General features: G+C 44.7%; 1 protein-coding gene across 1 annotated transcript; it reads right to left on the bottom strand.

The window, feature by feature from the left end:
- Positions 1-4,404: 4,404 nt before the first annotated feature.
- On the bottom strand, positions 4,405-20,620 carry LOC149470585 (uncharacterized). The gene is made up of 3 exons (XM_089662180.1): positions 20,165-20,620; positions 8,287-10,349; positions 4,405-8,138 (listed from the first exon to the last, which is right to left on the bottom strand). Exons 2-3 carry the CDS (start codon positions 10,213-10,215, stop codon positions 7,860-7,862), a joined length of 2,208 nt encoding a protein of 735 aa, XP_089518306.1. The 5' UTR covers positions 10,216-10,349; positions 20,165-20,620; the 3' UTR covers positions 4,405-7,859.
- Between the last annotated feature and the right edge of the window lie 350 nt (positions 20,621-20,970).

The following is a 20,970-nucleotide window of genomic DNA, read 5'->3' as shown; positions in this document are numbered from 1 at the left end:
TCATTGCCTGAGTGACCCTATTCGAAACTGCAGTCATACTCAACGAGGTTGATTTCCATGATTTAGCGATAACCTGCTTGGCTGCGGTGGTGACTTGTAGAATAAGTTTGAAATGCGCCTTAGCGATGCCAGGTGGTCGCAGGTTAAGAAGCGCGATTAATGGATCGGGATAGAGGGTTACGGCACTGAGTGTAGATAATATTTTAAAAACCTCAACCCAAAATGCACGGACGATGGAGCAATCCCACCAAATATGGAAAAAAGTACCCAGGTCTGTGCAGCCCCTGAAACAAACTGAGGGGTAATCAGGGGTATATTTCGCAATTCTAGCCGGGACTAGGTACCAGCGGGTCAAAACTTTGTAATTGGTCTCCAGGGCCACAATATTCTGTGATGACTCCTTGGTATTGGACCAAATAAGGTCCCAATCTGAGGGGTCAATTTGCCGTCCTAAATCCACTTCCCATTTATTTGTATACGAGGGGAACGCTGAGGTAGTTGAAGTTGTGAAGAGGGAATATAAATAGGAGATGAGGCCCCGTCTATGGGGGTCCGTGAGGCAAGCTCGCTCAAAAGGTGACAAAGTAGGTGTTGGGTTATGTGCCGTTGTGTACGGAGCAAAGAAATGCTTCAGCTGCAGATACCTGAATATCTCAGAGGCAGGGAGGTTATGGGATTCACATAGTGAGGCGAAGGATTTGAATTTATTCCTGCATACGAAGTGTCGGGTCTGGGTGAGACCAGCTGTAGACCAGTGAGCAAAGACGTGTGGTGCGGACCAGGCTGGGGGGAAGGCTGGATTGCGAAGGTAGGAAAGGAGGGGATTATGTGGTGATTGTAGGAGATAACGGGACTTCAGTTTATCCCAGAGGGACAAAAAATGCGAGGTAATGGGATTCACAATCGTGCGGTGATCAACACGTCTCAGCCAAAGAAGGTTTCCTGTACTAAAGGGGTCGCACTCAATGGATTCCAGAATGACCCACTGCGGGGTTTCATTGGTAGCATGATACTTTGGCAATTGTGCTACATGCGCCGCTTGGTAATACTTGCTAATTTCAGGGAGGCCCAGACCACCATGAATTTTTGGTCGGTATAGAGTAGAGCAAGGAACACGGGGGCGGACTTTACCCCAAACATAGGAGGAAATACGGCGCTGCAATACGCGAAGGTAGTGAGAAGGTACTGGGATAGGGAGAACTCTGAAAAGGTAAAGGATTTTGGGGAGGATCGACATCTTCACAACCGCTATCCTGCCCAGCCAAGCCAACGGAAGGGAGGACCATTTGGTCATTAGTGCCATTAGACGAGCTAGCATAGGAATGTAGTTAGCTGTATAGAGACCTGAAATATGCGGGGTGAATTTTATACCCAAAAAGGGAACAGAGTCTTGCGACCACGAGAATGGCAGGATCAATTTTAGATGGTTAAGTTCATTGGGTGGGAGCGAAATATTAAGTGCAAGTGACTTCTGGGGATTTATTTGGAGGCCCGAGAACATCCCAAACCTATCAAGTAGCTGAAGAAGAGTAGGTGTGGATGTTAAGGGGGAGGTGAGAAAAAGTAAGACATCATCTGCAAATAAGCACAGTTTATGTGTGGTGCCTCCTATCTCAAGTCCGCGGATATCCGGGTCAGTCCTAATCAATAGGGCCAGCGGTTCTATAGCTAATGCGAAAAGCAGAGGGGATAGGGGACAACCTTGTCTGGTGCCACGCATAATTGGGAAATGAGCAGATCGATGCCCTAAGTATTTGATCCTGGCCGAAGGGCCCTGGTAGAGAGAAAAGATCCAGGTTAAGAAATGCGGGCCAAAACCCCATCGGCGCAATATATAGTGTAGGTATGGCCACGAGACAGTGTCGAACGCTTTCCGTATGTCCAAGGACAAGAAGCAAGCAGGAATATTGCGAGTTTTGGCTAAGTGTGCTAAAAGGGATGCACGTCTGACGCTGTCCCCCGCTTGTCGGGTTGGTATGAAGCCGACCTGATCATTGTGGATTAGGGATCCAATACATGTATTGAGGCGAGTAGATAGAATTTTAACTAGGAGTTTAACATCTACGTTAAGAAGGGAGATTGGTCTATAATTGGACCATTGCGTGTTATCTGAGTTCGGCTTGGGTATCATAGAAATGTTGGCTTGCACTGTATCTGAGTTAAAGGTATGGCCTGAAAGTATGGCATTAAACGCATTAGTTATAACAGGCGTGAGACCCATCACTTAAATTCATCCCTCCTTCCAGCCATACCTTTTTAAACCTTCTAATACAATCTGTGGCAGTTTCAGTAATTTTTTGTCTACATGCTACAATTGGAGCAAATGATTTCCTCTGCTTGTAAAGCCTTACCAATTCCGGTTTAACTTCCTCCCACGCTGCATCCCTCTGCTCCCTAGATCACAGGGGATATTTATCCACACCCTGCTTTGTGGACCACGCCCTATGTCCCAACTCAGTATTATCCTCATTGTTAAATATTGGACAATTATCCCATTCAAATTCATCTGTAATATCTCCCAATATCTTTTCTACAATTACCTTGCAATCTTCCATCGTATAATTTCTTCCTACACACATTCTTTTTAACCAGGATACTGCTCCCCCTGGAGACTTCCTGGGATTGGGGCATCCTTGTACTATAGCATTTAATTCCTTTGCATCTAATGCCTTTAAAATCAGCTCATCCCCCAACGGTCATAAATGGGTAAGCTGATCTCACTTTCTCTTCCTCTTCTACCGGCCCCAATCCTCTTCCCTTCCCTTCCTTTGGCTCATCACTGGACCTCATAACCCTATCACTTACCTCCACTACTTTCTTTTCCTTTCTTTCAACTTTCTTTTTCTTTTCCTCCTCTTCCTCTGTTTTACCTTCATCATCTGAACTTTCTGCCTCTCTCTCATTTGCTCTGCGCTGTCTTCTAACTCGGACTGCTGACATGATGATGTCTTCATCATCCTCTGTTTTATCAGTGTGGGGAAGTGCTGGATATAATGGGGCTATCTGTGGGGAAGTGCTGGATATAACGGGGCTATCTGTGGGGAAGTGCTGGATATAACGGGGCTATCTGTGGGGAAGTGCTGGATATAACGGGGCTATCTGTGGGGAAGTGCTGGATATAACGGGGCTATCTGTGGGGAAGTGCTGGATATAACGGGGCAATCTGTGGGGAAGTGCTGGATATAACGGGGCAATCTGTGGGGAAGTGCTGGATATAACGGGGCAATCTGTGGGGAAGTTCTGGATATAACGGGGCTATCTGTGGGGAAGTGCTGGATATAACGGGGCTATCTGTGGGGAAGTGCTGGATATAACGGGGCTATCTGTGGGGAAGTGCTGGATATAACGGGGCTATCTGTGGGGAAGTGATGGATATAACGGGGCTATCTGTGGGGAAGTGCTGGATATAACGGGGCTATCTGTGGGGAAGTGCTGGATATAAAGGGGCTATCTGTGGGGAAGTGCTGGATATAACGGGGCTATCTGTGGGGAAGTGCTGGATATAACGGGGCTATCTGTGGGGAAGTGCTGGATATAACGGGGCTATCTGTGGGGAAGTTGGTGGAACTGAATTAACCTCTTTATGTTTGTAGGGTGGTGGTGGCACAGGAATATTTGCTGCAATTAAGGTTCTATATCCTGGTACATATGTCAACCAATTCTTACCTCCCTCAAACATATAATCCTTGTCCCAAGCTGGGTCTCCCTTTCCCCAAACATCCACCTGTGGTTGCTCATGCAGGCACATACCATTTATCATATCCATACACATTGTGTCATTCCCTCCTTCCCGGGGAAATCTCGCTCCTCCCAATCCTTCTAACCAGCTTACTAAATTATCCACCCGTGAATTAACATAATAGTAATCAAAAGAAGAAACTCTAGTAACAAATTCTTTTCAAGTCTCATTTATGGGAACAACTGCATTTTCCCTTTCTGCTTTTTGTCTCTATTTTTCTTTATCAATTTAATCAACTTTAATGCTTTTAGCGGCGGCACATGGCGAGGTATTTCCTCCTTACCTAAGGAATTCCCCATAACAACAGCAGCGGCAGCAGCAGATTAGTAATACAATACAGCAATACAACAAAGAACAATAAGTGCTATGTCAGGTGTATACAGGTATTCTATGTCCCGAGCCGAGAGTCCCTTTCTCTCGCTGCTAAACTCCACCCACCAATCTCCCTCTTAAGTTCAGAAATAATGACCTCGGCAAGAAAAGCATCTCTTTTTCTTAAAAAAATAGAAAAAAGATTCTCACTCACCTTGGTGATAATCCCACTCTTCTGACACCAGTACAAAGGGTTGGTGTTGAGTTTTTCCTCTCAATGGCGGCCCCCACCGGTTACACCTGAGCGATAACTTACGATATATCGGGAAATGAATTGCACACCACGCCACAGCTCGTTGCAAGACACTTCAACTTTATTGCGGAAACATCGGCATATATATAAATCTGTAGTCTCTAGGCATATTATTAATGACCAACCTTTAATATCAACCAATCAAATTCATGCATTTATCTTTAATATTTGCACCTTAATTGTCATTAAACTTTGCAGAACTAGTTTCTGGCCAGATGGTTGTGGTCAGACTAACTCATGATCTTAGCACAACGCCCAGACTATGGCCACGGTCTAACCGAAAGTTACTTCCTCAAAAAACTTGTAAACACAGTTAGTTTCCTGTAAAGAATACATACAGTACAAACTTTTCTCTTCATGTACAAAAGTCATATATTTTTTAAGCAAACATCTTGTATAACAAAATGGAGCTGATTATGTTATATTATCCTTTCAGGTACTCTTTATGGAGAGATCTGGGGTCTAATAGCCTCCAAATCTCTCCTCTGCCCTTAACATCTGATCGCACCAAGATCAGTGTAATCAGATACTTTAGGCCTCTTTCACATGAACGTTCCGATTGGGTCCGGACCCGATCACAACCTCTATTCTCTCTGGAGTGGCAGATGTAAACGGATATGTGTCCCTTTACACTCGCTGACATCCGATCCAATCCACAAAAAAGAGACAGATGGGGATCCATTCCCCTTCTGTCCATTGGATCGGATCACATGGCAGTCTGACCACCCATAGAGGACAGCGGGCCGTGTCCATGTCCGCTCTGTATAAGCGAAGCAGACGCAGACTTGTCATCCATTTGCCCAACAATGATCAGCAGACAGATCCCCCGCTGAGCAAGAGGATCTGCTGACGGGCCCACCCCGTGTGAAAGGGGCCTTACCATTTTATATTCCAGAAAACCAGAAGGCATGAATGCTCATCACTTCCGTCTTCCTGTATCATGGAGGCCATCAGGGCCAATCTGGCCTCTGTTTGCTTCTATGGGACAGGAGAGGCCGAGAGTGCCACAGAAGGTGATGGGAGAGCACTGTAAAAGCAACAAAAACAAAACTCTTTTGCACCGTATTTACATTAGGAGTGTAGTGACATCACAAGTGTTACCTAGAAAAACAAATAAAATATATGTATCCACATTTTCTACCACATTAAAGCCCTCTGACATGAAAAACTGATGTATAATACATTTGGGTAGATTACAAATCCTAAAGGTGTAATGTGCTGAACTGGGACATCACCATAAGTGGTTAAGGACAGATTGCACCCTTTATGTAAATATTAATTCTAACCGTAGTTACACTTTAGGGTCAACATCAGAATGTTTCTAGGGTCAAAAAAGGATTCTTCGCAAACAATACCTACCCAAAAACAATACCTACCCAAAAAAAGAGAATAGACTATTCAGTCATTGAAGAGAACCCGAGTCAGAGGAATTTCAGTCCCCCAGAAGATGCAGTCATAGTACAGTTGCAAGAAAAAGTATGTGAACCCCTTGGGATTACGTGGAGTTTTGCATGAATTGGGCATAAAATGTGCTCTGAACGTCATCTAAGTCACAACAATAGAAGAACACAGTCTGCTGAACATAATACTACACAAACATTAGATGTTGCCATGGTTTAATTGCACATAACATGTAAACATTCCCAGTGCAGGGAGGAAAAAGTATGTGAGGCCCTAGCTTAATGACTTCTCCCAGAGCTAATTGGAGCCAGGAGTGAGCCAACCTTGACTCCAATCAGTGTGATGATATTGGATGTGTTGCTGACAGCTGTCCTGCCCTTAAAAAACACACACCTGTTTTGGGTTTACTGGTTTCAAAAAGCACTGTCTGATGTGAACCATGCCTTGCAGAAAAGAGCTCTCAGAAGACCTACCATCAAGAATTGTTGACTTGCATGAAGCTGGAAAGGGTTACAAAAGTATCTCCAAAAGCCTTGATGTTCATGTGTCCACGGTAAGACAGACTGTCTACAAATGGAGAAAGTTTAGCACTGTTGCTACTCTCCCTAGGCGCGGTCGTCCTGTAAAAATGACTGCAAGAGCACAGCGCAGAATGCTGCATGAGGTAAAGAAGAATCCCAGAGTGTCAGCTAAAGACCTACAGAAATCTCTGGCACATGGTAACATTTTTGTTGACACATCTACAATAAGGAAAACATTAAACAAGAATGGAGTACATGGGAGGACACCACGGAGGAAGCCATTGCTGTCCAAAAAGAATATTGCAGCACGTTTGAAGTTTGCAAAAGAGCACCTGGATGTTCCACAGCACTACTGGCAGAATATACTGTGGACAGATGAAACCAAGATTGAGTTGTTTGGGAAGAACACACAACACTATGTGTGGAGAAAAAAGGCCCAGCACACCAACATCAAAACCTCATCCCCACTGTGAAACATGGCGGAGGGAGCATCTGGGTCAGATGAAGTCACGAGTAGACGGTGACGTAACGCGTAGGTACGCGAGTCTGTAGTTCCGGTGCGTGGTGACGCATTTCCGGCGGGAGACGCCATCTTGCTACACCCAAGAGGTCCCATTCGCATGCAGTACACCCACACATCAGTGAGGAGGGAAGATTGTCTGCAATGTGAGTGTTATCCTTTTTTACTCTTTGAAAATAAAACAAGTGGATTTAATACTACACTTAGAGAGTTTTTCTTTGGCTCACTGGATTGGTGAGCTATCACTCTTCAGGACTGCCCTGACTGAATAGGGGCTCTTTGGAACCCTGCTGAGGAGATCCAGGGAAGGAAGGAAGCTGCTGGCCTTTACTTACTAAGGATCCAGGTGATCCTGCAAGCCTGTTGGCCCTTCGGGGTCAGTAGGAGGAGGTGAGGGGGCAATTTAGCCATATACGGAAGGAGTTTGGCACAGTCACGGTTTTATTCATTATCACAGCTGCACACCGCATGAATATATATATTTTTTTCACCGAAAGGACATTGTTCTCATTCTATACACATATGTGGTTTTATTTGTGTGGCACTGTGTGAGCACTGCTAAAGTTTTTTTTTTTTTTCTTATTGGACATTTTTTTGAAGTATTATTTATCAAATGTATGCACATTATGTTTATGGTCATGGTTTGGCACATAAAATGTTTTATTTTTATTAAGGGTTGGCACTAATATATATCACTATTTATCACTGTTGATATTTTTGTCATTTGTATTATTATTGAGTTGTGGTTGTTTTGAGCGCTGCACTACTTTTTTACAATTTATTCACACTGTTTTTGGTATCAGTTTTGAGTGCTGGCAGCTAGAGAAGAGGTTTAGTAGTTCCATTTGTATAGCGCAGGAGGATTTCGGATTATTTAGAGAGCAGTGATATGGCTTCTCTCCAGTGTGACTCCTCTGGTGTATAATAAGGCTTTCCTTATATACAAAAGCTTTGCTACATTCAGAACACTGATATGGCCTTTCTCCAGTGTGAGTATTCTGGTGCATGATAAGTTTGCTGTTGGTTGTAAACATTTTATCACATTCAGAACACTCAAAGCTGCTTTCCAGTGTGAACTGTCCTGTGTATGATAAGCTCTGACTTAGTTTTAAAAGCTTTATCACATTCAGAACATTGATGTGGCTTCTCTCCAATGTGAATCATCTGGTGTCTGATGAGGGATGACGCTTGTCTAAAAGTGGTATTGCATTCAGAACACTGATATGGCTTCTCTCCAGTGTGAATCATCTGGTGTGTGATAAGACTTGACTTCATTGTGAATGCTTTGTTACATTCAGAACACTGATATGGCTTCTCTCCAGTGTGAATCCTCTGGTGTATGATAAGATCTGACTTCATTGTAAAAGCTTTATCACATTCAGAACACTGATATGGTTTCTATCCAGAGTGAATCCTCTGGTGTGCGATAAGATTTGACTTCTGCGTAAAAGATTTATCACATTTAGAACACTGATATGACTTCTCTCCAGTGTTTCATAAGATTACATTTAATTGTAAAAGCTTTATCACATTCAGAACACTGATATGGCTTCTCTCCAGTGTGAATCCTCTGGTGTTTCATAAGATTACCTTTCATTGTAAAAGCTTTATCACATTCAGAACACTGATATGGCTTCTCTCCAGTGTGAATCCTCTTGTGTTTCATAAGATAATCTTTTGTTGTAAAAGCTTTATCACATTCAGAACATTGATATGGCTTCTCTCTGGTGTGAATCCTCTGGTGTTTGATAAGATGTGACTTCACTGTAAAAGCTTTATCACATTCAGAACACTGATATGGCTTCTCTCCGGTGTGAATCCTCTGGTGTGTGATAAGATGTGACTTCACTGTAAAAGCTTTATCACATTCAGAACATTGATGTGGCTTCTCTCCAGTGTGAATCCTCTGGTGTATGATAAGATGTGACTTCATTGTAAAAGCTTTATCACATTCAGAACACTGATATGACTTCTCTCCAGTGTGAATCCTCTGGTGTGCGATAAGATAGCGCTTCTGCGTAAAAGCTTTATCACATTCAGAACACTGATATGTCTTATCTCCAGTGTGAATCCTCTGGTGTGTCATAAGCTTACCTTTCATTGTAAAAGCTTTATCACATTCAGAACACTGATATGGCTTCTCTCCAGTGTGAATCCTCTTGTGTTTTAAAAGATAATCTTTTGTTGTAAAAGCTTTATCACATTCAGAACATTGATGTGGCTTTTCTCCAGTGTGAATCCTCTGGTGTTTGATAAGATCTGACTTCACTGTAAAAGCTTTATCACATTCAGAACACTGATATGGCTTCTCTCCAGTGTGAATCCTCTGGTGTTTCATAAGATTACATTTAATTGTAAAAGCTTTATCACATTCAGAACACTGATATGGCTTCTCTCCAGTGTGAATCCTCTGGTGTTTCATAAGATTACCTTTAATTGTAAAAGCTTTATCACATTCAGAACACTGATATGGCTTCTCTCCGGTGTGAATCCTCTGGTGTTTGATAAGATGTGACTTCACTGTAAAAGCTTTATCACATTCAGAACATTGATGTGGCTTTTCTCCAGTGTGAATCCTCTGGTGTTTGATAAGATCTGACTTCACTGTAAAAGCTTTATCACATTCAGAACATTGATGTGGCTTTTCTCCAGTGTGAATCCTCTGGTGTGTGATAAGATCTGACTTCATTGTAAAAGCTTTATCACATTCAGAACACTGATATGACTTCTCTCCAGTGTGAATCCTCTGGTGTGTGATAAGATAGCACTTCTGCGTAAAAGCTTTATCACAATCAGAACACTGATATGTCTTATCTCCAGTGTGAATCCTCTGGTGTGTCATAAGCTTACCTTTCATTGTAAAAGCTTTATCACATTCAGAACACTGATATGACTTCTCTCCAGTGTGAATCCTCTGGTGTGTGATAAGATAGCACTTCTGCGTAAAAGCTTTATCACAATCAGAACACTGATATGGCTTCTCTCCAGTGTGAATCCTCTTGTGTTTTATAAGATTACCTTTTGTTGTAAAAGCTTTATCACATTCAGAACATTGATATGGCTTCTCTCCAGTGTGAATCCTCTGGTGTGTGATAAGATTTGACTTCTGTGTAAAAGCTTTGTCACATTCAGAACACTGATATGGCTTCTCTCCGGTGTGAATCCTCTGGTGTTTCATAAGATTACCTTTCACTGTAAAAGCTTTATCACATTCAGAACACTGATATGGCTTCTCTCCGGTGTGAATCCTCTGGTGTTTGATAAGATGTGACTTCACTGTAAAAGCTTTATCACATTCAGAACATTGATGTGGCTTCTCTCTGGTGTGAATCCTCTGGTGTTTGATAAGTTGATCCTTTGATGTAAAGGTTTTATCACATTTGGAACACTGATATGGCTTCCAAACCATTTACAACATTGAGAACAATGATATGTCTCGTGTCCTGTGTGAATCCTCCAGTGAACTACGATAAAGACGTTCCATCACCTAAGACATCCATTTGGCTCGACCAGCATGACTGAAAACTTGGTTCTTCAATCCACCTGTACAGAAAAACAAAAAACTCAGAATTCTATATAAAGGGCTAAATAAAGATGTTTTCTATATTTTTTTAATTAAAAAGAAAATTTATGAAAACATCCAAAACATTCCAGAGTTGACATCTGAGTACAATCAGTATCACGACATGCATTGTCAGATAATGAAACACATCCAAAGTCAGAAACGTGTAACATAGCGCACAACAGCCTTATGCTATTGGGTTTTCACAGCCATCATGGTCCACTTGGGATAGAAAAATAATATGTTAAAATTCAAAAGTATTCGACACAGTCGACCACCCCCTCCTCCTTAATAAACTACTCTCCCTTGGCATCAGAGACACCGCTCTCTCCTGGTTCTCCTCTTACCTATCCCGACGCTCCTTCAGCGTTTCCTACAATGGTGCCACCTCCCCTTCCCTCCCCCTCTCTGTTGGGGTCCCCCAGGGCTCTGTCCTTGGACCCCTTCTCTTCTCCATCTACACCTCCTCCCTTGGTTACTTGATAAACTCCCACGGCTTCAAATACCACCTCTACGCTGATGACACTCAAATTTACCTCTCCACCCCCCACCTCACCTCCACTTTCTCCTCCCTCATCACCCACCTCCTAAACGACATCTCTGACTGGATGTCGCTCCATTTCCTTAAGCTTAACCTCTCCAAAACCGAGCTTCTCGTCTTCCCCCCTGCCCGCGCCCCCCCCCCCATCCTATCCATCACTACTAACATCACCACCATCAATCCCGTCCCGCAAGCCAAAGTCCTTGGCGTCATTCTGGACTCTAACCTCTCCTTCCAACCTCATGTCAAATCACTTACAAACACATGCAGGCTCCACCTCCGCAATATCGCCAAGATACGCTCCTTCCTTACCCCAGACATCACTAAACTACTCGTACACTCCCTGATTATCTCACGCCTTGACTACTGCAACTCCCTCCTCACCGGCCTAACCCAGTGCAGGCTCTCCCCGCTTCAGACCATCCTGAACTCAGCGGCTAGACTCATCCACCCCACCACCCGCTCCACCTCTGCCACCCCCCTCTGCCTATCCCTCCACTGGCTCCCTATCGCCCAACGCATCAAATTCAAACTGCTCACTCTGACCTACAAAGCCGTTCACAACACTGCCCCTAACTACCTCACCAACCTGATTCCCAAGTACCACCCTACCCGTACCCTTCGCTCCTCACAGGACCTCCTTCTATCTTGCTCCCTGGTCTCCTCCTCACACGCACGTCTGCAAGACTTCTCCAGGTCCTCCCCCATCCTCTGGAACTCCCTACCCCAATCCATCAGACTGTCACCTTCCCTCCTCACCTTCAGGCGCTCCCTGAAAACCCACCTCTTCAGGGAAGCCTACCCCACCCTCACCTAACTGCTGCTCTCCTTCATTCCTCCTACCACTCCATCCCCCACAGCCACTTCCTCCTGTACCACTACCCCCTCCCTTCTAGATTGTAAGCTCGAAAGAGTAGGGCCCTATAACCCCTCGTGTGCTGTTTGTAGGTGCTGTAATGTTTCATGTATTGTCCCCCCTCTATTGTACAGCGCTGAGCAAACCCTTTGGCGCTATATAAACTCCATGTAATAATAATAATAATAGGAGTACACTTTGCATCACATTACCATCTTACAGTGAGGAACAGAAGTATTTGAACACCCTGCGATTTTGCAAGTTCTCCCACTTAGAAATCATGGAGGGGTCTGGAATTCACATTGTAGGTGCATTCCCACTCTGGGAGACAGAATTTAAAAAACAAAATTCAGGAAATCACATTGTATGATTTGTAAAGAATGTATTTGTCTCGCACGGCTGAACAGAAGTATTTGAACCCCTAAGAAACAGCAAGAATTCTGGCTCTCAAAGACCTGTTACTGTGCCTTTAAAAAGTCCACCTCTACTCCACTCATTAATCTAACTTAGTAGCACCTGTCTGAGCTCTTTAAAGACACCTGTCCACCCCACAGTCAGTCAGATGCTGACTACTACCATGGGCAAGACCAGGAGCTGTTAAAAGACACCAGAAACAAAATTGTGGACCTGCACAAGGCTGGAAAGGGCTACGGGGCAATTGCCAAGCAGCTTGGTGAAAATAGATCAACTGTTGGAGCAATTGTTAGAAAATGGAAGAGGCTAAAGACGACTGTCAGTCTCCCTCGGACTGGGGCTCCATGCAAGCTCACACCTCGTGGGGTATCACTGATGAGAAGAAAGGTGAGGAATCAGCCCAGAACTACAAGCGAAGAGCTGGTCAATGACATGAAGAGAGCTGGGACCACAGTTTCAAAGGTCACTGTCGGTAGAACACTACGTCGTCATGGTTTCCAATCATGCATTGCATGGAAGGTTCCCCTGCTCAAGTCATCACATGTCCAGGCCCGTCTGAAGTTTGCCAATGACCATATGGATGATCCAGAGGAGGCATGGGAGAAAGTCATGTGGTCAGATGAGACCAAAGTAGAACTTTTTGGTCTAAACTTCCCTCGTCGTGTTTGGAGGAAAAAGAAGGATGAGTTGCATCCGAAGAATACCATCCCTACTGTGAAGCATGGGGGTGGTAACATCATGCTTTGGGGGTGCTTTTCTGCGAAGGGGACAGGACGACTGCACTGTATTAAGGAGAGGATGAATGGGGCCATTTATTGTGAGATTTTTAGCAACAACCTCCTTCCCTCAGTAAGAGCATTGAAGATGGGTCGTGGCTGGGTCTTCCAATGTGACAACGACCCGAAGCACACAGCCAGGAGAACCAAGGAGTGGCTCCGTAAGAAGCATATCAAGGTTCTGGAGTGGCCCAGCCAGTCTCCAGACCTAAATCCAATAGAACATCTTTGGAGGGAGCTGAAACTCCGTGTTGCTCAGCGACAGCCCCGAAACCTGACAGATCTAGAGGAGATCGGTGTGGAGGAGGGGGCCAAAATCCCTGTTGCAGTGCAAACCTGGCCAAGGACTACAGGAAACATCTGACCTCTGTAATTGCAGACAAAGGCTTCTGTACCAAATATTAACACGGATCTTCTCAGGGGTTCAAATACTTCTGTTCAGCCGTGCAAGACAAATACATTCTTTACAAATCATACAATGTGATTTCCTGAATTCTGTCCTCAGAGTGGGAATCCCCTGCAATGTGAATGTCAGACCCTCCATGATGGAGAAGTGGGAGAACTTGCAGAATCGCAGGGCGTTCAAATACTTCTGTTCCTCACTGTATTTGCATGTCTGTCTTTGTGGTGGGAGCACGCCGTATGGCCAGCTCCCAGCACAGAGGCGGGGGTCTCACTGAGACCTCTGGGTCCCATACTAATGATCACAACTCAGAACTCCCAACTCTGGGTCACCTGATCACTGTGAGCCTCTGATTGGCTATCACAATGAGGAGTCACTGTGAAGCTCGCCCCACGTGTTTTCTTACATTGTCTCTCCTCTCAGAGAAAAAAAAAACAATAGTGTGTAAAAAATCAATCAATAATAATATTAATAATAACAGTAATTTAAAATAAAAAAAATACGTAGATGAAGGTTTGATCTAGGACAGTGCCAGGGTTAGTGTTTGGGTCAAGGTCAGGGTCAAAGGTTAAGGTCAGAGTCAGTATTTTGGGGGGGTATTTATTTATGTAAATTAGTATCAGTGTCAGTTAGTGTCGGTGTGTTTTAGAAGGTAAAAAAAATGTAAAGAAAACTGCGCAGTACTGTTTCTGGGCTGTACTACGGGTACAAACAGCAACTAACATACACATACGAGGTATTGCTGCCATCGTCGGGGGCAGGAGAATTGTTGGGGGTTGTCCTTTGGTGGTGGGTTATGGCAGCAGCAAGAAATATACAGCTAACTTTAGAAAAAATGATTTTCACTATTTTGGGCCTGTTTTCCTTTGATCATATAAAAATAAAATCAGGAGACGTCCATTACCATTTACCAACTGGATGCACAAAGTAGTTGTGATGACGGTTTCACTAACGCATGTCAAAGCTGCAAAATTGTGCTTAGGCATTAACATTTGTTGTACCTTCAGGCGTGAAGGGGTTTGGGTTCAGTTTGATGTCATTGAAAAAAGCTTGATTAATGGTGCCGACAATCGTGTCCCAATATCTATGAAGCTTATGCGTTTAGAGTGGTTCTGAGGGCCAGTTGACACCAGAATGTGATGTGGGAAATCTGAGGTCCATGTTTGTGTCCCCCACCTGGTGTCAGTGCAATGCTAACGACACCCCAAACGCAGGCCACAATCACAGGGCATTTTCCTGCACTGGATGGCATGGCACAGAAGTACTGACGTTCCATGCGGTCCGGTTGCTGTGTGTTTTGTGAAGTAGTCCAAGCACAACTTTAGCTGTGGTCTGGTGCCATTTCAGCCAATTCAAATGAATGGTGTGAAATCATACTGCACCCAGATAGAATGTGAATCGCACTGGAACGCACAGAGCATTGCATGCGCAGCACGTTCCTGTGCAATGTATCCACTTGAAGATCAGGCCTTTTCTGACCATTTTTATTTACATTTCAAAATCAGATTTTTTGCTAGAAAATCAGTTAGAGCCCCAAACGTTATAGACTTTTTATAGCGGAGGTCCTAGAGAATAAAATGAAGGGTGTTGCAATTTTTTACACGCAGTATTTGTGCAGCTGTTCTTGTAGTGCAAATATTGGGGGAAAATACATTTTTAAAAATTTTGATGTAAAAAAATACAATGTAACACCAAATTGTTTGGTAACATTTTTAAAAATGTATGTTACGGCGAGTGAATAAATACCAAACGTGTCATTCTTTAAAAGTGCGCACGCCTGCAACAGCCACAAATGACGTAAATGTCATTATCCACAGGAGATGCTATAAAAGCCTTTACAGGGCCCCACTTTAGATTTACACAGGAGGTCTAGTACTAGAATTACTGCCCTCGATCTGATGTTCACGGTGTTACCTCACATGTGTGGGACCATCGCTGTTTGAATGTGTGCGGCATGTCTCGTGCATTCACCTTTTGCGCACAAGCACGGGGGGGAGGGGGGCTGCATATTTCTTTCCATTTATTTTGTTGACATTGTCGCTTTACATTTCTTTTTGGATGACTTTTATTGGTATCACAGAAAATATAAATATCTCCTGTGATAGCAATAGGCAGTGACAGGTACTCTTTATGGAGAGATCTGGGGTCTATTAGCCTCCAAATCTCTCCTCTGCCCTTAACATCTGATCGCACCAAGATCAGTGTAATCAGATACTTTAGGCCCCTTTCACACGGACGTTCCGATTGGGTCCGGACCCGATCAGAACCTCTATTCTCCTCTATGGAGCGGCAGGTGTAAACGGATATGTGTCCCTTTACACTCACCGACATCCGATACACCAAAAAGAGACAGATGGGGATCCATTCCCCTCCTGTCCGTTGGATTGGATCACATGGCAGTCTGACCGCCCATAGAGGACAGCGGGCCGTGTCCATGTCCGCTCTGTATAAGCGAAGCAGACGCAGGCTTGTCATCCATTTGCCCAACAGCGATCAGCAGACAGATCCCCCGCTGAGCAAGAGGATCCGCTGACGGGCCCACCCGGTGTGAAAGGGGCCTTACCATTTTATATTCCAGAAAACCAGAAGGGATGAATGCTCATCACTTCCATCTTCCTGCATCATGGAGGCCATCAGGGACGATCTGGTCTCTGTTTGCTTCTATGGGACAGGAGCGGCTGAGAGGGCCACAGAAGGTGGTGGGACGTCCCTTCCCGCTGCTTGTAAAAGCAATCCAGTGGCTAATTATCTGGTTGGATTGCTTTTATAAGAAAGCAGACCCTCGGCTCTAATAAACAACACCGGGATGACTTCTTCAGCTGCAGCCATCATCCCAGTATCACCAGCGAAGGTCCGGCAACGTATGGGCACCTCACTGGTCTGCAGGTGGTTATGGTGGGAACTGGCCCTGAACATAAAATCTTTTCTTCCCTTAAAGCATTCCCCACATTAAGGTAAACAATGTTCTGCCACTTTCTGTGTCCCAACCAAACACTTACCTGAATCCTGCATTGATCCAGCACTGAGCCCGACTGCGGTTCTTCTCCCATCTTTCTCTTCTCACAGGAGGATCGGGCAGCAGTGGGAACCATTGGCTCCTTCTACTGTCAGGTAGATCCTGAGAGCAGGGGGTGGGGCCGAGCCACTCTGTGTATATCTATAGACACACGCAGACCGGCCCTGGGGAGCTAGTCCACATGCCAGTCCCCAGAGCAAGTGGCTTGCTACAGGGAAGAAACTGAAGAAAAGGAGCTTAAAATATCCAGCAGGGGACCCCAGAAGAGGAGGTTTGGGGCTGCTCTGTGCAGTACCATTGCAGGGAGCAGGTAAGGGTACCATGTGTGTTATTTTAATTAAAAACAAATCCTTTAGTAATGCTTCAGACCTGCCTGTCAAATGGCATACCTGTAGAATGTAGAAAAACAAAATCAGAGAGAAACAATACAAAGTGGCTGGAATTCCTCTCACCATTCATACCCGACCCTTATTCTTGACTCCCCAAAATCCATAGCTAATCCATATCTACGCAGGAAGTCTGGCTGGCCAGGAAATGGGGTCAGCAAGTGGTAGCCCTCTACCTAACCCATACCAGACCAAATGCCCTCAACATGAGAAGGGGACCACAGGCTGCCTAGCCATGTTGATGGGGACAAGGCCTCTTCCCCCCAATTCTAGCTCAGTGGTTGTGAGGGTCTGCAGGGAAGATTTGTAAGAGGGGCCCCCAGACATCTGCCCCCCTACATAAATGTGTAAGAGGTACATAGTATGTCTGGTTACTCATTTACAAGAAAAAGGTCAAATAGAAAATAAACACCATGATAAAGTCTAACCAACAACAAAGACCCCATCATAGATAATAATCATGGCATCCGGTGTTTTATGTTCCTCCAACTTGCCAAAGAAAACACACGGACCACCAAGACTATCCCAACATATTCTGTCCACAAATGACATTTCCCATGCTGACAGCTGAAAGTGAAATAAAGGGCTTCCAGGTGAGGTCATTGACTAAATTGTCTAAATGTCACTACTTCATCGCTAAATCCCATACCCTGGCCACCTGTGTCCTAGCAACCAGTGGAACTGTGCGGCACCACCCTATTGGTTGCTAAGATGCAGGCACTTGCACTGCATCATGGGTTGTTATGGTGAAACCTACGTAACAGCCAATGATGCTTTGTGACAATCATTGGTTGCTAAGGTCCGAACAGCTTCCTCGGTTGCTAGGATGGCAATGGCTTCCAGTATCCTAGCCACCAAACCAAAAACTCTCATTTAGTGACAGTAGGGATTCCACCACTAAATAAATGAGTTCTGGCTGCAGCAGAGGTTTTGCAGGTTGGTGAACAAAATGGATGAACTGGCCGATACATGGACCTTGTAAAACCTAGAGGACATATACATTGAAGAGCAGGACTTACAGATCTGAGACACAGGAACCTGATGATGAGAAGCCCAAGAAGTGCTCACTACTGGAGTGGGCTTCAATAATGGAAAGGAGGCACTTTGTCATGTAATTCATAGGCCTGAAAAACAATCTGTTCAATCCACTTAGAACCTTTCAAATTCAATCAGAAATAATGGACTCGGAAGGGTGAGAACCTCTTTGTAACCCTTCATGCCTGAGGGTAAAACAAATCTAAATGCCGAGGCAGAATTATGCAACGTTGACGTGATAGTAAAACCGTCCGTATCATCACAACTACTTTGTACATCCAGGTGGATTATGCCGCGTTTTTTTCAGGACAAATCGCACTTTCATTTGGTGGTAAATGGTAATGGATAGCTCCTGATTTTTTTTTTATTATCAAAAGAAAACTGGCCCAAAATAGTAAAAAAAATATTTTTTTTAGTTAGCTGTGTGTTTCTTGTTACTACCATAACCTACCACCAAAGAACAACCCAAAATAAATTCTCCAGCCCTTGACGATCACAGCGATACCATATATGTGTATGTTATTTGTTGTTTGTACCCGGAGTACCGCCCAGAGACAATGGTGCGCATTTTGCTTCTGTGTTTTTTTTTTTTTTTACCTAAAACACACCGACACTGACACTAACTGACACTAACTGACACTAACTGACACTAACTGACACTGATACCAATTGTTTTTTTTAATCCTGAGCTTTGACACTGACCTTTGACACTGACCTTTGACACTGACCTTTGACACTGACCTTTTGACCTTGACCCAAACAATAACCCTGGCACTGAACTAGATCAAACCTTGAAGGTATTTTTTCCTTCTTTTTTCTTTCTTTCTCCCATCATATTACAGACGCCAATAGATGGATTTCAATGTAAACTCCTTTTTCATTTGAATATGTTAATCAGGGAATCCTACAGTGTAAAGGACTTCCATTCCTAACTTATACATACTTAAACCTTTATGTACTAAATGCATGTGAGACCTTATCCTCATACAACCTAGGGGGAGGGGTGCAAGCCAACATACGACTAATTGACACCACATGTCCCTAGAATATACAGACTAAGCCATGTCTATGTAAATACACACATACTGTATATATATATATACACACACAGAGGCATACCTCGGTTTAGGAATTTAATTCGTTCTGCTGGACTTTTTGTATAGCAAAAAATTCATAAACCAAAACGCGGTTTCCCATAGGAATGCATTGAAAACCAATTAATCCGTTCCGGAGGTCAGAAAAAGTGAACGCCACTAAAATACTGCAGGAGGTATTTGATGGAGTCATGCGGTATTTTAGTAGTGACAACCATGCGGCAATGTTTCAGCTGTCTGCAGGGTTCCCCACTGATAGCTGAATGTAAAAGAATTGCCGGCAATTAACAAATAATCAAAAAACAGCATGGGGTCCCCCCTCCCATCCATACCAAGCCCTTCAGGTCTGGTATGGATTTTGAGTGGAACTCCCACACCCAAATGTTTATAAAAAATGGCTTGGGGGTCCCCCCAAATCCATACCAGACCCTTATCCGAGCATGCAGCCCGGCAGGTCAGGAAAGGAGGGAGCAAGCGCCCCCCCCTCCTGAACCATACCAGGTCACATGCCCTCAACATGGGGAGGTGCTTTTGGGCAGGAGGGGCTCCCCACAAAGCACCTGGTCCCCATGTTGATGGGCACAAGGGCCTCTTCTCCCCAACCCTGGCCAGTGGTTTTGGGGGTCTGTGGGCGGGGGGCTTATCAGAATCTGGAAGGCCCCTTTAACAAGGGAGACCCGATATCCCGCCCCCCCATGTGAAGGAGTATGGGGTACATGGTACCGTTACACATTCACAAAAAAACAAAAAGTGTAGTGTGAAAAAAGACAGGACAGGGTCTGTGACAAGTCCTCTATTAAAGAAAAAACTAAGAGAATGTCCCCCGCAGTAGATCCAACACCAATCACGATGTCCGCCATCACCGCCACTGCCGCTGCAGCACTCGCTCGTCCCCCTCCCCTTTCCTGACCTGCCGGGCTGCCGGGGGGAAACTGACTTGGTGTCACTGACATCCCCAGTGACACCAATACAGTGATCAGTGCTAAAAAAAAGCACTGACACTGTGCTAATGACACTGGGCAGAAAGGGGTTAACATGAGGGACGATCAAAGGGTTAGCTGTGTGCTGGGAGTGTTTTACTAGGGTGGGGGAGGGGGGTCAAAGGATGCATTGAGGTGCTGGGACAGTAAAGTGAACTCTTGGACAGATTGTCGGTGACAACTGCCTGCTGAGGTCTAATTAACACAAAACTAAAAGAAGGTCGTAGCTCTGTTGAGGGGGTTAGAAGGAAGTTGGTGGGGGGCAGAGAGGAACATTATGGAGATCTGCACTGACCTTGGGACCATTGAGGGACCAGTAATGGTAGCTGTACTGTAGATCTGCTTCATTGCCGGGTTCAGCTCCATTACCGCCACCAAGTGATCTTCCATATACCAGCAAAGACAAGGGTGAAGCTCAAAATCTCATTCAGTCATCTTCCATGAGAACATGCCCCCCCTCTGCCTTGTCCCACACCATCCCCCATCCTGTGTCAGCCTGCAGGGGGGCGCAGGAGGATATTCTAGTCTGCTGGTCTATATTAAGTAGGGTGGGAGAGGAGGGGGAGGGGTATTAGGATCCATGTCATGTATGTCAGCTGTCTGCATCATTATTGGCCCCAGACCTGCATTCCGGACAGTTCAGTGTACAGACAGAGGGGGGATTTACTAAATACAACTAGGCTGTTCACTTTACACTTTTCACAGAACTTTCCCCCGGAGCTTAGTGAATGCGGTGAAATCTGACTTTACAAAGAATATCCAATCACACGCAAACCAAATGTAAAAAATGCAATTTTGCTTCCACATGATTGGCTGATGGAAGTCAGGAGAGCTTCACCTCATTACCCGACCCCTCGTCTACTAAGGTACATTTCTTATCCTTCTGGTATTCAAGGGGTTAAACACAAATGAGGTTTGTATTATTATTTCAGCCAGCGGTCATGTAAAATTGATCCGGGCAGCTATAGAAGCAGCCAATCACTTTACAGTACAGAGAATGTGCCGCCCCTCCCCCCTGCTGGTGCCTGCCGTGTTTCCTCCAGGATGTCCAGGACGGAGGAACATCGGTAAACCACTTCATCTTACTAAGCAGGAGGAGCT

This window comes from Staurois parvus, unplaced genomic scaffold, assembly GCF_062004578.1.
Source record: "Staurois parvus isolate SC_StPar_1 unplaced genomic scaffold, SC_StPar_1.0 ptg000037l, whole genome shotgun sequence".
Taxonomy (NCBI): domain Eukaryota; kingdom Metazoa; phylum Chordata; class Amphibia; order Anura; family Ranidae; genus Staurois; species Staurois parvus.
Note: the sequence above shows the minus strand (reverse complement) of the source record. Positions and strands in the feature narration are given on the sequence as shown.

What these genes read in the sequence shown, in the direction of transcription:
- LOC149470585 (XM_089662180.1), bottom strand. Translation starts at nt 10,215, where the DNA reads ATGGTTTGGAAGCCATATCAGTGTTCCAAATGTGATAAAACCTTTACA. An exon ending in TTATGAAACACTGGAGAGAA is followed by an intron (nt 8,139 to 8,286) that starts GTCATATCAGTG and finishes ATCATACACCAG; the next exon opens with AGGATTCACACTGGAGAGAA.